Source organism: Bombyx mandarina, chromosome 22 (assembly GCF_030267445.1).
Source record: "Bombyx mandarina strain Sakado chromosome 22, ASM3026744v2".
NCBI lineage: Eukaryota > Metazoa > Arthropoda > Insecta > Lepidoptera > Bombycidae > Bombyx > Bombyx mandarina.
Window position 1 is genome coordinate 8434001 of NC_143228.1, and position 17121 is coordinate 8451121.

Sequence of the window (17121 nt, forward strand, 5' to 3'; positions counted from 1 at the left end):
CCAGCAAGACCATTAACTCGATTGCTCATCTAGAATTTTCAGTAAATGAAACAACCCTTGATCTTGCAATTATTTTATTTTCAATATTAAATCAATGGAGCTGAAGTGCGTTTGAAAATAGTTGCGACGAAACAATCGGCGTCTGTTTAAAAAGTTTTCAACCATTCGAAACGGTAAATATAAAAAGTTTACGTGAATCTGTAGAGCGGGCGAAGGACGAGGGCGCGGGTGATGCGTCGCAAGTCTATCGTCGATGTGGGTCACTGCCGCCTACGCGCAATTCGATAAAACTTTATAAGTATCAACCACCTGGAAACAGGGCGCGAATTCCTCAACTTCACTAACGAATATGAAAGTAAATAAAAACTAGGCCTTATTTAAGCGTCCCCCTCATACGATTATATCTTAATAAAAACAAATTAATTTAAATTGAAGACGCCGCCTTTAAATTTAATAAAACTGATCATGATGAGGTCACAAGCGATTCGTTATCAGCCAGAGATGCTGAAGTTCTGGTTCTGAATTTTGAAATAATGCTGAAATATTATTAGTACTAGCTAAGCGAAAGTGTTATGGTTTGTAATTAATAGTGCAAAGTATCGATCAATCGTTTCACCATGGTTCTAAATATAAAATTCCGTCGGGGAAGACAAAGTTCGCGCGCAATACGGGCGCAGGCAGGTAGTGCGGGAGGGCGGGCGGCGTCGGCCGTGTATCGATTCCGCGGCGCCTTCAGTCGGCGTCCGTCGAGCGCCGCGTTGCGCCGAGCCGCCGGCGAGCGGGCGTCGCCCCTCCCTCGCGGCCCGCGCCCCGCCGTACCGCCCGCCTCCTCCAATCTCGAGCACTTGCCGGCAAACTCGAACGACCTCTTTTCGCTAACTAACGTCGCACCGTGTCTGATTCCCGCCGCGAAACTGCGCTCGATTTCTACGCTACCGTACAACATACGAGATTTTACTGGAAAAAAAAAAAATTCAATTGATTGCAATTATTGAAAATTATTAACAGTTTTTGAAGTTACAAAACTTTTTTTTCCAAAATAAACTATTAAAACTTGGTAAAAGTTAGGTCCTCGTAATGTTTTGGAAAAAATACATGGTTGTTTATTGAGTTGAAAGTAGAGGAAAGAGTAATAGCATGGTGATGTTGGTGCGCGCGCGGCGAGGATGGTCGGGCTCGGTAGATGCGAGAGCGCCGGCGGGCGCGTAGGTTACCGGAGCCATGGATTGCTGCAACTACAGCGAGTACCGCGCGCACGGACAATACGGCGCGGGCGCCGGCTGGGAGGGCTACGTCGGCTACGCGCCCGTGCCATACGCGCCCTATGCGCATGGCTACTATGCACCGCATGCGCATGATCCATACGCACGGTACTATCGATATGACTATCCTGGACATCATATGCATCATGCTGAACATGTCATGCCTATGGGTGGGTATTTTATATTTATTATACAACTTCTTATTAACAAATATTTCAACAATGAATTCTAAAATTAGTCATAAGGGATTAAATAATTAAACTAGATACTTAATAAACTTTCTTTAATAATAAATTGAAAAATGTTTGGTCGCCGATCGTTATATACATCTAGAGCAAAAAGAATAACAACGAAATTGCTGCTATCAATAACAGTAATTATTAACTCAAAAAGATTATGATAATTAATTGCACATTGTTACAATAGTTTTTAAATGAAAGATACAGCTAAACCGGTATTTATTGCTTGCAAATCAAGGCCCAATTGAGGAGTTGCGTTTATAATTGGTATAAAAGAATAAAGAATTGAAGTTTTTCGTTAAAACATTACATTATAAACTAGTTATGACTTCAGTTTCAATGGACTTTGGTTAAATGATCACGAGGTATAAAAAACAATGTGAGCGATACCAATATTGTTTAGTTTACGAAAAAGTCAACATTAATTGTTATTAGTTGTTATACTTGTCTAAAATTAGTTTTTTAAAATATTCAATTGACGAAACTGCTTAACAAAGTAACGTCAAATAATATATATATTAGAGTGAAACATAAAAACAACTGTAATTCTTTGTGTCACGCGTGTAGCACATCGTCGATGCCAGGCCTAATTCCATGAACCTAATTGAATTACAAACATTGTACTCGTTCCATATTATTATGAGTGTAGCCGGGTATATTTAATGGTTCGATTAGCTTGTGGCTTGTACCGCTACATCAGACGGATCGGTAACGCGTTCAGAGAGCCGACTCCGTACTTATTTACCAACATAGGTCGGAATCCGCGTGTGGCGCGAAGCGACATTCTGCACAATGAAGAATGAAACAAGAATTAATGTTTACGTTTGGGCAAATTTCTCGACGGCTACGTCACGTGTCGATGCGAGGGGCGCGGGGAGGAGCGCTACAGGTGGTCGCCTCTGCCTCCCCTCGCCGCGTCGCAACGCGATTGATCGCCTGCACACCACAGCCGGCAGCCACTCTACATATTGACCGGAGTACTGACGCCCGTGTCCTGCTCCTACTTGGCTGCAGACTTCCTATATATGCTACGTCGAGCATGTTATAACGTCCTTGCCGTTCCCTTAGGGCTTTCCCACATGTTTCATTTTGGCGTAGCATCAGTTTTTCGCAATCCCTTCTGTTTAGAAAAAAAATTGAACGTTAAACAATCTCTGAATGAAGCTCTGAAGCAACAACATAAGTACAAGATGTTAACATAAAACGCTAAGTGATTTTTATGTTAATATTATTGTGCGGTAAAAAACAAGTTGTCGTTTCCTAGACAAAACTCGTTAGAAAATTTTATTGTAAATATTTTTGTCTGACAAAGAATGAGGAATGATAGTAGGGGATATAACATTTCCTCCTCCTTGCGTTGTATTTCTAAACGCTGAGGACCGCCCTTCGGTAACACTTTCTTACGCACGATCTTTCTCCGTCTGTTTCTATCTCTGGCGGTGTGGAGGGCATTGTGAAATGTGGAATCAAGAGCAGTGCAATCTGGTCGAACCAACGTATTGGGCTTCGCCCCCGAGGCCTTTTTCCATCTACTTTATTGGACACGATGAGCCTCTCGAGGTTGTTTCCATCCTTTCTTGTAACCTGACCGAAGTTTTCGAGGACTCTGCGAAAACACTCGGATGACAGTTGCGAGGAGATTTTGAGTTCTCGCAAAATTGAGGCGTTAATCTGAAATGCGGTCTACGGAATACGGAGCATCTTTCTCCAGCTCCACATCTCAAAGGTGTTAATGCATTTACGGTCTGCCGCTTTCAAAGCCTCAGCGCCATATGAAAAAATCGAGAAGACCAGGGTCCGTACTATTTTGGTTTTGATCTTTACGGATATATTTCGTTTTCTCCAGATTTTTCCTAGCTGAGTCATGGTAGTCTTGGCCATGTCAATTCTCCTGTGCACTTCCTTCTGCACGAGCCATTGTTGCTGATTTAGAAAGCCAGGTAGTTAAAGTTGTCCACTATTACAAGGTCTGGAGATATTTACGTTGGCGTGTCAAGGCTTTTACCCAAACGGGGTCCATACATTAAATAATTAGGTAATGGATAATTAAAACAAATAATAATTAAACTAATTACAAAATCGAATTTATAATTAGAAACCAAATTCATCTAAGTGCAATAAATGTAATTGAATAATGGGTTAATAATAATTAATAATTGTTATCATTTAATGTGTACTATGCATGGAATTAAATAAAGCTTTATTATTATTATTATTAAATATAACAACAATCGTTTGCTATTTGATATTAATATAACTACTACGATAAATATATTTTGCTAATTTTGATATAGTAAAGTTTTGATTTACACCTAGTGTAATAACAACAGTGAAACATTCACTGTTGTTATTACTATACAAATGTACCTATAATTTAATTTGAATAGAGTCAGTATGTTAGTTTTTAGTACCATTATTTAATTTAAAACCAAATAAAACAAGTCGCGGAGATTGCTCGATATTTATGTTCGGAGGGTGCGATTTGATTGTGGTATAAGCATTGTGGTTATACACTTAAAACTTCGCTTCTCTAGGTGGTTTTCACATAAAAGTCAATAAACACCGGGGTTGATAGCTTACTTGCCAATCTATACAAATCATATATTTGGGAAACGTGTACCCAAACATTGAACATCTAAGGAAAAGATAAAAATACATTTCTATATTTCCCAGAAAGTGTAACGGTGACTACGGTAACAAAATTATTACCTACTGGTTCTTTATCTGAGTCAACAAAAGAGCGCGTTTATATCTATTTCAGGAAAAGTAACAACGAATGCGTTCACTCTTTAAACAAAAGTTGAGAGTCAATTAAAAATATATTTGAAAGACAGTTCACAAAGTAGCCCGTGTTTGTATACAGCTTTTAAAATAACATTCTGGTTTCTAACAATTATTTTATAATCTAACACTTCAAACGTAATGATAAATCCATTATTAGAATTTGGAAATATCGTGAACAGGGGCGCCTACAGCTCCGTCCACATTTCCAAATTTTAAAAAGCCTATAAGAGAAACCGTCTCTGTTAAACTGTATGTCTATACTAATATTATAAAGAGGAAAGATTTGTTTGTTTGTTTGTTTCGAATAGGCTCCGAAACTACTGGACCGATTTGAAAAATTCTTTTTCCATTACAAGCCGACATTGTCCCTGATGAACATAGGCTCCTTTTTTTTTTTTTTTTTTTTTCATGTATGTTTTAATGTTTCCGAAGCGAAGCGAGGGCGGGTCGCTAGTATTATAATAAACACGTTGCTATGTAACATCTTTGCTGTGTGAATGAATGAAAAATTAACTCTTACTTTCTCATATTATTTTGAACAGCTTTGGTTTAATTTTAACATGTTTAATGTTAACTGCCTTACACACAATCGTAAAATAATTGAAATTTACGATTGACCAAACAAAGTTGTCTATTAATAGCTCACATTTAAAATAAGGGTTATATTTTTACATACCACAGGTTAGTTAAGCTATTTCACTACATAGTATAAAACAAAGTCGCTTTCTCTGTCCCTATATCCCTATGTATGCTTAAATCTTTAAAACTACGCAAACGGATTTTGATGCGGTTTTTTTTAATAGATACAGTAATTAAAGAGGAAGATTTATATGTATAATAATATTCATTAAATAGTGGAGATATTAATAATAAATTACAGTTTCCGAAGCGAAGCGAGGGCGGGTCGCTAGTATAGAGTAGTTATAAGTAAATTTTAGTATACCTAAATCGATTGTACGTTTTACAAAAAGGAAACCAAGGAATTACTATATTCAGTAATGCCTTGGTTTCTATTACTTGTCTAAAAGAATATATCATCGACTGAGATATAATTGCAAAGATTCGGATCATTTTAAATGATACATCAGCTGTTGGTAAGATAAATGCGCATTACATATTCTGTAACAAATAAGAAATAAATGCATAGAGTAACATATGATTACTTTCAATATATTATGATGGACTTTTATTTAATAAATAAGTGTAGGCAGTTTTTTTTGTTTTTTTTTTGTGAACTAGGTCACAGTGCACTCAATGTAAGCAGGTTTACCATTAAATTAATCTCAATAAATTATAATCTCATTTGTAATACAAAGCTTAGAAAAAAAATTATGGATCAATTTGTTCATCAGATGAAATTTGTCCATTGCATTCCGAAAATAAATATGCAAGAATAAAAAATGAAAAGTTTAAAAACTATATCCGATACTTAAGTTATATAATTTAATTCGAAAAGATCAGATGTAAAGTCAGTTACTGCCTCAGTTACCTACTGCAATAACTGTTCGTTGGACAATGCGATTAAACCGCTGATGATTGAACAGTTGAAACACACAAGAAATGAATATTCTGAATGTGATTCAAAACGGTATTAAATTCACAGATTATGGTGTGTACGCATCTAAAGAGGCACGCGTGCGACGTGCTTTAGCGCGACGAGAGCAACGCGCCGTCGCTCATACAACGCATATGCCGCTCACATCAGCTGTAAGTTTGTTTTATATTTATTAACTAGCTGACCCGGCAGACTTCGTAGTACCTCAATCGATAAATAAAAGACCTAAACTTTTGTATAATAAAATAAACTTAAAACAAACAAAAGGAATCCGTCCGACGGGGGACACATCAAAGGGAAAACAAAATTGTTATTTTAATTTAACTCCGAGCATTTTCATATTTATCTATCTTTTAAAACTTCTCTGGACTTCCACAAATAATTCAACACCAAAATTAGCCAAATCGGTCTATCTGTTCTCGAGTTTTCGCGAGACTAACGAACAGCAATTCATTTTTATATAATAAGTAGATCAGAACACAGAACACCTGATTACAGGAGCCTATAGACACCACGCTATATGTAAACCAGCTTATTTAAGACACGATGCAAATCTCAATTGAATTGTTTAAGTTTTTAAAATCGGAACACTTATTACCGTGACAATTAATGGCAATAATGGCGTTTAAGTTTTGAAAACTGGAAAACTTGTTTAATGCGACAATTAATAGAAATAGGCAAGTTTGTTGGTTCGTACCATAGTATCTAAAAGTGTTTCTGAAGATTTGGTAACAAAAACCATTTTTTATGTAGTCCTATATATCTGCTCTAATCGTGCTCTTCATGTCTGAGGGTTGTGATCTATAATAACTTTCGTCTTCATGATGTTGTGCCCTTTCATCCTGTCTTCGTCTATTTGGAGAGCATCGTAGACGGTGGTATCAAGAGTGGTGCGGATTTTTTCAAGATTGCCTCTCCCTTTTATGGCTGTGTATCCGAAGTACATTACAATTGGCTTGAAGCATATGCTAGAAAACCTTGTTTTAATATTGATGTTCGCGAATATAGTAGTCCTATACTCAGTCTCATTTGTTATATAGAAAACCAGAAAGTTGCTTAATATTAGCTTATCGAACGAACTCTCAACTGGGCTTTATTCGATCAGAATTTTAAAGTCGATTTTTGGTGCATTAATATATTATAAGATAGATAAGCGGACAAATTGACATTACGCAAATACACGATGCATTGATTTAGTGTAAAATATTAACGATTACAAATAAAATTTATTAATATGCATCACTGCAAACATGATTATTTAGGAGACAACACAAAAACAACAAAAATATATTTATTGCATTAATTGCACGTAATCATCTGGAGGGATTGTGTTCTTCTGCATTTACAGTAAGACATGTTATTAATATTGCATGTTAATAAATCCAACTACTGTAATCTGTATATATATAAAAATGAATTGCTGTTCGTTAGTCTTGCTAAAGCTCGAGAGCAAATTTTGGTCTTGAATTATTTGTGGAAGTCCAGAGAAGGTTTAAAAGGCTTAGATAAATATGAAAATGCTCAGAATTAAATAAAAATAACAATTTTGTTTTTCCTTTGATGTGTCCCCCGTCGGACGGATTCCTTTTGTTTGTTTTAAGTTTATTTTATTATACAAAAGTTTAGGTCTTTTATTTATCGATTGAGGCACTACGAAGTCTGCCGGGTCAACTAGTAGTAGATAAAAATGAGATGAGCTAAGTGTTCTTTAAAAAATACATTGATGACGAGAAGATTACCGTCCCTGCTAACAATATAAATATATAAACCGAACCCATCAGTGTCAGAAAACATTAAACAAACACAAGTAGAAGTACAAAATGTATTTATTATTCGGTATAGAAGGTCGTATATAAATTCAGGACGGTACGACATTTACTCGCACGTGACACTGAGCACGTATACCTGTTTGTAAACAAAAACGTTTAAATGAAAAATAAATATCATACGGACAATAAAGTTTACAAACAAACTTTTGCATACAGAGTGCTCCCATAAAAAGACAATCCATTAATTTACAGAAAATAATAAAGTTGCTAAGCAAACGGGACGTGGATAATCGTATGCAAACGACCGAATAAATGCTGAACGATTTAACTAGAACGATAGACTCATCTTAGTGAAATTAATTTAAAAACTTTTCGAAGAAACAAATCTTGACAAATAAAACGTCCTTAAAGTTACTTAGTATAAGATTAGTGAAAATCTATTTCGAAAGTTGTCAATGACTCGACATTATATGAAATCTTCAATAGAAAATCCACAACTTTTATTCCATCATGAATAAGCTATCGCAATACGAGAAGATCAGTTAAAATTATGTAGGTCAGTGTCAAAGGACCGAGGAATTTCTGCTTGCCTTATCATTCCTTAAACACACAATTTTCAAGTCTCTTCCTTATGGTACTCGGCATAAAGCTTTTATTTCATTGTATATAGAAAATACGAGAAATTCAAAACATTTATCGAGTGAACGATTCGTAAACGTTAGAACATTTGAACTCTTTGTGAGCCACGTTTTCATTCGAAATCAGATATCGTTTACAAAACAAATTCAAATGAATTCTTATCAGTGCAATGAACTGTAACTTTAACTAAAACATTTTACATAAAGTATTTTTTGTTCCATTGTTAAATGAGAAACATCATATTTGTTATTCGTAATATTACCGTACACTTTATTTATTTATTTCAAATCAAATGAACGTGATTTTTTTCCATTCATGAAACACTCATATAAATAAGTTTTTTTAAATAACAATGTAAACAAAGTTAGCAGTGTCGCACTCGACGTAAACACGTTAGATGAGTGAGGTATTTAACAAAAGCAAGCATTAACAAATAATCCGGTCGAAAGTGGTATCATTACGGCGTCATATTACGAGACAAGTGAGCGTCACAAAGGCGCTAATGAGGGCGGGGATGGCGCAGGGCGTGCGGGTGTGCCCGAGAGGTGGAGGTGGCCTATGAAAGCTGTCAGCGGTTGATTTTTCCGAGTGTCGTGGGCGCCGCGCTGATCGATAAGTCACGTGGTCCTCGCGCGCTTGCCCTAGCCGCTCGATAGTTAGTTAGCCTTTGCAGATTTCTCGCTACTACACCCAGCTACCATCCGAGTGAAGTATTCGTTTATTACAAATTGTTCGCGCTTTAACAAGCCCAATGAATTTTGATAGTTTTTTTTAAAAGTATTTTTCTTTCACTATGAACGTGACTGGTTATGTCCTCAACTTAATATTAGATTTATTACAATTTGACAAAAAGCATTGTAATAATATTGTAAAAATTTGTATTTACGTTAGCGAAACTTTAAAAAACCACGTATAAAAGTTTCAAAAAGTTACAATGTGCTGTAGCTACGAAGGCGCCGGCGTAGCAATCGTAGCGCCATCGCACTACGAATCTTAAAACATTTGTAACTTTCATTTATTTGCATACTTAAAAACTTTTCGTCATTCGTTCTGGTAAAGTAAACATTCAGAAAACAACCATAAATACACAGGTCGCGTTTCTGATCATGAAATCGCTTAAAAAAATCAACTGGAATATCGGTTTATTTATTTATTTATTATTATTTGTGTTTAACAAAGGTTAATAGGTTAATATTAATAATGTAAAGTAAAGCGTACAAATATTAGTTGTAAGTATAATCTACATAAAAATATTAAACTTAAATTATAATTATTTAACTCTATTCTACTTTATCATCTAAATTATCTAATGTTATCGTCTAAATATTCTGACATAGTATAGTAAGCCTTATCTAATAAAAATACTTGCAATTTTCGCTTAAAACCTTGTAAATCTACCGTCTTCAAAATTTTTATAGGTAGTTTATTAAATATTCTTTGTTGACATACTAAAAAAACTCTTGTCATAAAAGGCAGTTCTATCAAAATCGTGAACAATATTTAAAAAATGTTCAGTTGTCTTATGTTAGCATGTTGTACTATGCAGTTGGTGCAATGCAATAGTGCAAGGGGAGTTACGGACATCGATCGCCGGCGGGGGAGGGAGCGCTCTGAGTTTCACCCGCTCCTCGCTACGCTAAACATTATCTCGCTCAGAACTTTCCAAAATCTTGAATATAATTACTCTTAAGCAATTTAAATACCCTGATAATTAAATATAAGTGTAGATAAATTATTAAAAAGACTCCGTCTGAGTAATTTTGTGACAAATGAATTTTGTTTTTTTTTTCATATTGAACTTTTATCACTATCTATATATTTTGTAAGACAGATGCTATTCTGTATTCTTTAATGCAATAATTTTACTAATATAACGTCATTGGTCGAATGTTATAATTACATAGAATCAAAACAAACAAAACCAATTAAGTACGATCAATTTGAGACTTAGACCTCATGTCGCAAAGTGGGCAGCACTCAGCACTCACGTTGTGATGACCAGGGGCTCATTAAGCCATCCAGCTACGAAATAAAATAAATTAGTATAGGGAATTCGTAGGCAATAAAGGGCTCCTTTTTGTAATGGTGTGGTATAAGTGTAAGTAAGGTGTAAGTGGTTTAAAATGTTATAGAGACTTTGAAGTTATGTCTCATGGGAGATGCCGTCATTTATGTTGTACAATGTCTGTGAATAAATAGTAAACATTCAACAACCTTAAGTCGTGGTATTTTCTTTTCTAATAGAGCTATCAAACTCACAGACGTTCGAGACAAGAACATTTACAGTCAGTAGACGTATGCCAAATATTTTAAGAAACTATTAATTTTAACCGACAAACGATGACTAACCATTGGACAAATCAAATATCTTGCAGCAGTCCGTGAGTTTTGATGAGCACTTTAAACTGGGGGTCTGATATCTCGTCTATTATTATATACCCTCTAAGCTTTAAATTCACTAAATCTCTATTCACTTAGAAAATCAATCGAAATCTCCACCCCTAGTGTTGCGAGAATGTTTTCATGTCTTTATTTCAATTTACTAATAAAATTTCTAACAGTTTTTTTTTAAAATAGATCTATGACCCTCACTGAAATTATGATTCTAGTATATTTATTTTGTAAATAGGACGTACGGTCCAAACGTCAGGTGAACCTTCAATTCAATTCAAATGCATTTTATATTTACAGCCCTCTTCAGAATGCTCTATGAACAACCGAGGTTCCGCATATTGCGAACCGCATATGTGGGCTCCATATCAGGTTAGTGAAATTTATAGCTCGCTGCTCTTTTTTATTTTTATTTATTGCTTAGATGGGTGGGCGAGCTCACAGTCCACTTGGTGTTAAGTGGTTACCGGAGCCAAAATAAACCAACTACTTAAAAGCCGCTATCCACCTTGAGACATGAGTTCCAATGTCTCTGTTTTTTTTAATATGCTTTTATTAGCTTCAGACGTACGTATGTTAGTATGTAACGGAATCTTTGAACATGATTTTGACCCCCTTTAAAACGTCGGATTAACTCGAAATTTTGCCAAAGTATGCCTACTTATTAAGGACCGATGACAATTAAATATTTAAAGAAAAAAATGAAAAATTAGAAATTCAACTAAAAATGAAAAATAAATAATAGTTCAAAAAAACTAAACATATTTATTTATAACTACTGATACCATGCACCCCGCGCTTTTTTACAATAAAATCATTTTTTCTTACACTATTTTTTATTCAAATTTATTTTCTATTTTTTAGTTGGATTTTCTATAAAAGCGTTTTTTTTTAACTATTAATTATTTTTAGAGTTCATGTTTATATTCATGTTTATTTTGATTAAATTTGGTAGACTGGCTTCAGTGCTGGAGGGTGGAACGGCGCTAGTGCAGTTAACGGAGGACTGTGGCCATCTCGAGGATCCTGTTCGCGTGACGTCATGCGCTATACACCAGACTGCAGGCCAGTTAAGGTGACCCTTAAAGGCTAATAGCTCGCATTAGTTGTTGATTAACATGATTTTCATAGATAAATAAATATAAATAAATAAATAAATAAATATTTACTAACAATCACGCCACGTTAACTGGTCCCGTGATAAGTTCGTAAAGAACTTGTGTTACAGGTACCAGATAACGGATATAAATGTAAGATTTTTATTATACACATACATATATTTAATAGACATCCATAACCCTGGAAAAGACATTTATATTTATCATACAAATATCTTCCCTTGGCGGGATTCGAACCCGCGACCCCCTTGTGTAGTGACCATGTCACTTACCACTACACCAGACGGCCGTTAAATATTCCCAATTAGTTTTTAGTATTATAATAGTATATATTATAATATACTACGACTAAAACCTAACTACCTAAAGGATAAACTACCTAAAAGCCTAAAGGATAAGACGTCCGATGCATTCGTATCTTGAGATACACCAGTGTTCGAATCCCGCTGGCGGGTACCAATTTTTCTAATGAAATACGTACTTAACAAATGTTCACTATTGACTTCCACGGTGAAAGAATAACATCGTGTAATAAAAATCAAACCCGCAAAATTATAATTTGCGTAATTACTGGTGGTAGGACCTCTTGTGAGTCCGCATTGGTAGGTACCACCACCCTGCCTATTTCTGCCGTGAAGCAGTAATGCTTTTCGGTTTGAAGGGTGGGGCGGCCGTTGCAACTATATTATTATATACTGAGACCTTAGAACTTATATCTCAAGGTGGGTGCGGCATTTACATTGTAGATGTCTACTCGTATGGGCTCCGGTAACCACCTAACATCAGGTGGGCCATGAGTTTGTCCAACCACCTAAGCAATAAAAAAAAGTATTAATGTTGTGTTTTCGACAAGATTTCCGTTGTATATGAAATAGAATAGATTCACTTTTTATTCGAATACCGAAATAAATAAACACGGTTAAAGATTAAAATCAATATAAATGTTTGTAATAATAGGCAGTACGTATTTGTTTCTAAAGTGATGCATATCGCATATCTTATTCGTACAATGGATTTATGTAGAAAATATATACTATCAAATTTAAGTCAAATTTACAATGTCGTTTATTGGATTTTTCAGGGTCCTCATATGAATGTTCAAAACTACTTATCCCAGGATGGTCGATCGGCGACGCCTTACCCTATGTATGGCGACTCTTCGTTTAATGGAGAAAGCGGTGCTAGACATGGAAACTCAACAGACTACACCGTGTCTGAGTCACGTGCAGAAATGGTTCGATCAGAACGCGAACGCTTGCACACTGAAACAAGGCGATCTCCCCCAGAAGAGAAACGTCCACCGCTGGTACCATTACCGGCATTTCAACAAGCATTTGGCTCCACTGAAATAGGAAAGTTTGCTGAGGCATTTAGTCGTGCTGAAATCGCACTGGACGATGTTACCGGTGATAACTTTTCTTACGATTCATTTCAAGAGTGGGATGGCCCGCTGGAGCCCCACTGGTCTTCTCAACCAACCTCACGCGAGATTAAATGTGAAGAAAATTATTAAATCGTCGTCTTCGTCCTAGCTAAATTTTAGAAATATTTGCCCGTTAGTTAATTAGACAATTTTAGTTCCACCACGTTGTTGCCAAAAAATGTAGGGAGGAAGATTTCGGAATAGGTTTTAAAGATGGGAGCTAATGAATTTTACAAGAAATGATCAATCTAATAGTGGTGTGACGTATCTAAGTTAATACATGCCTATTTATAATTCATAATATAAAAGTAGAAAAAATATTTAAGAATTCCCTTTAACTAGTTTTAGGTTGAATTAATGATAACAAAAATCGTTATCGTTGGGGAAGTTAAAGAGAAGTGCTAAGTACTGCATAATAAAATATTATAATGTTAGTTTAACATAGTAAATCATGACTCAATGTGCCTTTATTCGGAAATACCTACCGGAAATCGCGCGGCACTCCGCCCTTCTCTGATTGCAAATTGATATCTAGCGAAAATCCAATAGCAATTATAGGGACCAACGTTTAGAAAATTATACACGATTTTCTCACATATTCGAATGCATAAAGGTCGGTTTTTGCTTAACCAAAACTACTTTTAAGGTTTAATCTCACGTTTTTTTATTGTCATCGTATTATTTCCGACGTTTTGAATACCACAATATTATCTATCTTACAGTTTTCGTGGTCACGGAAGCCCTATGTATGGACTGGGAACTAATATAATGACAATAAAAAACGTCAAATTAAAACTTAAAGTACTTAATATATCACAGGACTCAAAAACAGAAGAAAACACTATCTTTTTTTTACATTTAGAAAAGATACCAGCACGAATATCGTGGAACAGTTCTAAAAGTAACATAAACAAACAACATACATTTTGGGGAAACTATAGTTGTACAATATAACAAGCTGATTTGTGAAAACAAAAAATACCTTGGAAGCGCTATGATACTTTCATTACCATTTTTCAGTACAGAGGGAAACTTTTCGCTCAAAGCGACAATTAAACTTTCATGTCTACGTCATTGAGTGCACAATGGGGTAAGAGGTGCCGCGCAATACTAAAATATATCGATAATAATATTAACATTCGAAAATTTTCAGGAAGTAATTGAGACAGTCATGTAAGTAGGTGTTAGATAGTTAAATTTGATAAACATTTTAAAGAGATTACTTATTGATAAAAATGCTTTTTAATATAAAATTTAGGGTCCAACAGTATAAATGATGATTTTAATTGTTTGTTACAATTAACATAAAAACTGGAATGAAGGGTGTGGAACCTTTAACAGATTTATCAAATATATGACCCTTTTCTTTTCCAAGAATATTTTACAAACTGTAAATAAACACGCAATATGTTTAATTACTGCGTTTCTTGTATGTTACGTTTTAAGATAGAAAGGTACATGAATTTTTATTATTTTGGGTTGTAATTGAGCTTTGAGAACTTATACCTAATACGACAAATATGAAAATGGCCTTGTCGAAATAATAAATCTATAGTAAAATAAAATATATTTGATTGAATTTTGAAAATATGATGTTAAAGTACAAATAAGTAGATAAATTAAATCTGATTAAAAATATTATCTCAGATGCCTACTTCACAATGCACTTGTTTCAATATTTCAAGTTAGGAGCACACCCTTGAATAATTTTTTATATTTATTTCCAATGAACATTTTAATACACCACTCTCACGTTGATGGTCTGATAGAGCAGATTGAACATTTTTTGCTATTAAAATAAAGCGGTGCAATAATAATAACAATAACTTCCAGTCGTCTTCGTTTTAATATAGAAAAGAACTATCATGCATCTATATTTACAGCTTCTTTCGAAAAGCCAGCAAAAAAATTGGAGTGCCTTACGTATTTAATATGATATGAAATTAGGATGGATGAATTTTATTCTAGTATAATTCAATGAAACACCATATAAATGTAGCATAATTGAAAACTCTTTTCAATGAAATTCATTGTTTAGGTACGGTAATGATTAGAACGAAGGTATTTTAATCATGATTATGTCTATATTAAAAAAATATATAAATGAAAATAAGATATACATCGCTTTATCAATGTGTTAATTACGTAAATGCACTATTAATTGATATTTGGAAATTAATATCACGTTTTGCGAAATTAAATGTCCATTGGGTAAATGAATGTACCTACTAAATTGAGCAAGTTTGAAATTGTGTTGTAAGAAATAACTTTATATGTTTTACATATGTTTTTTTTTTATAGAAAGAAAAGTAAAACTTAAGAAGAATTCCATAATATGTAAATTTACTGCATTTGAGTATGTTTGTCGATGTTGGTGATACATAACAAATGTAGTCTGTGCCACATAATTATGTATATACAATATACATCTAATTAGATAGAACTATTGTTATAGTATTATGATGGTAATAAATTTTACTGTAGACGGATGAATATCCATAATTAATATTTACATAAACAATTTAGGTGTTCACATATAGAGCTTCCCGAAATAACCCTCCTATTATTTGTCTACCACTCAGTAATCGAAACAAAAAACAATAAGTAAATTGTTCCACGGCAATCAATGTGAAGATAATTTTTCCATTTTTTAAACTTTATCTGTTTTAAGCAATTTTATTATCTTCATTCTCGTAATAATGAATTTGTAGATTTTATGTAAGCGAAAAATCGAGCGTTTTTTAAATAGTGGGCATCTATCTGGCCACTATTCTCTTATATTTTAGTATAAGTTAAGAGGATTGTTCTCTTTAAAATTAATGAATGTACTATGAGTGAATAGTTTTTTTTTTCTAGAAATGAGTTCCCAATTTAGATTTGTTAAATAAATATTTGGCCAACAAAATTTAGTGTATAAGTTATTAATTAAAATTGTTGAACCGATAAATTATTAAACTAACTAATTGAAACTTATTATGTACCTATCTAGTTCTAATTAATTAATTATTAGTAAACCTGTAAATACATAATATATTTTGAATGTTTCACTCATATCAATCTAGAGAAACTGTCTTATTAGCAAATTGTAAGATTTGAATCCGAAACACTGAAATGTTTGGTTTATTCAAATGAATGTACGATTTAATTAAATACATGGTACCTAATAAGCTATTACTTTCATTTCTGAACAGCTACATACCACAATTTACCACTTAAGAGTAGCGACTTTTTCCTTCACCTTGTTTCTGGCTTAATAAAGGCTGAGGTCCAAAATTTCTTGAAAAATTGGTTGATAGAAAAGTATGAAAAATACATTATATCCACTCATAAAATTATTCTTTTTCGTGGCATATTTATTTTATAAGGTAACTTAAGATTCATTGACGAGAAAAAGATCAATATAATTACTGTAAAAAAGTTATATCGATATTTAATATTATATTTTTTGTTTAAATTTTAAAGGGGCCTTGCCAAATCAAAATTACAGTGACTTAAATGATCTTTTGCCATAGACCGGGCCAATAAAGGCTATGAATTGTCGAAATTACTTACTGCAATAATCGCAATGCATCAATAATATCGTCGTCGTATCAAGTCGTCGTAGCCTAAAGGATAAGATGTCCGGTGCATTCGTGTTGAACGATGCACCGGTGTTCGAATCTCAGGCGGGTACCAATTTTTCTAATGAAATACGTACTCAACAAATGTTCACGATTGAGTTCTACGATGAAGGAATAACATCGTGTAATAAAAATCAAACCCGCAAAATTATAATTTGTATTGTAATTATTGGTGGTAGGACCTCTTGTGAGTCCGCGCGGGTAGATACCCTGCCTATTTCTGCCGTGAAGCAGTAATGCGTTTCGGTTTGAAGGGTGGGGCAGCCGTTGTAAGTATACTGAGACCTTAGAATTTATATTTCAAAGTGGGCGGCGCATTTA

The 17121-nt window shown here is 34.3% G+C and overlaps 1 protein-coding gene across 1 annotated transcript; it reads left to right on the plus strand.

Annotated features, from left to right (window-relative positions):
- The first annotated feature begins 734 nt into the window (after positions 1 to 734).
- On the plus strand, positions 735 to 16347 carry LOC114244280 (uncharacterized). Its single transcript, XM_089737169.1, has 5 exons — positions 735 to 1432; positions 5889 to 5992; positions 10940 to 11011; positions 11595 to 11714; positions 12839 to 16347. The coding sequence occupies exons 1-5, from the start codon at positions 1222 to 1224 to the stop codon at positions 13268 to 13270; spliced, it is 939 nt and encodes a 312-aa protein (XP_089593295.1). The 5' UTR covers positions 735 to 1221; the 3' UTR covers positions 13271 to 16347.
- Positions 16348 to 17121: the final 774 nt, after the last annotated feature.

Bases quoted from the DNA above. Each gene is read 5' to 3' on its own strand.
- LOC114244280 (XM_089737169.1), top strand. From the start codon at position 1,222: ATGGATTGCTGCAACTACAGCGAGTACCGCGCGCACGGACAATACGGC. The intron at 5,993-10,939 runs GTAAGTTTGTTT...TTATATTTACAG, and splicing joins ATATGCCGCTCACATCAGCT to CCCTCTTCAGAATGCTCTAT. The intron at 11,715-12,838 runs GTGACCCTTAAA...TGGATTTTTCAG, and splicing joins CAGACTGCAGGCCAGTTAAG to GGTCCTCATATGAATGTTCA.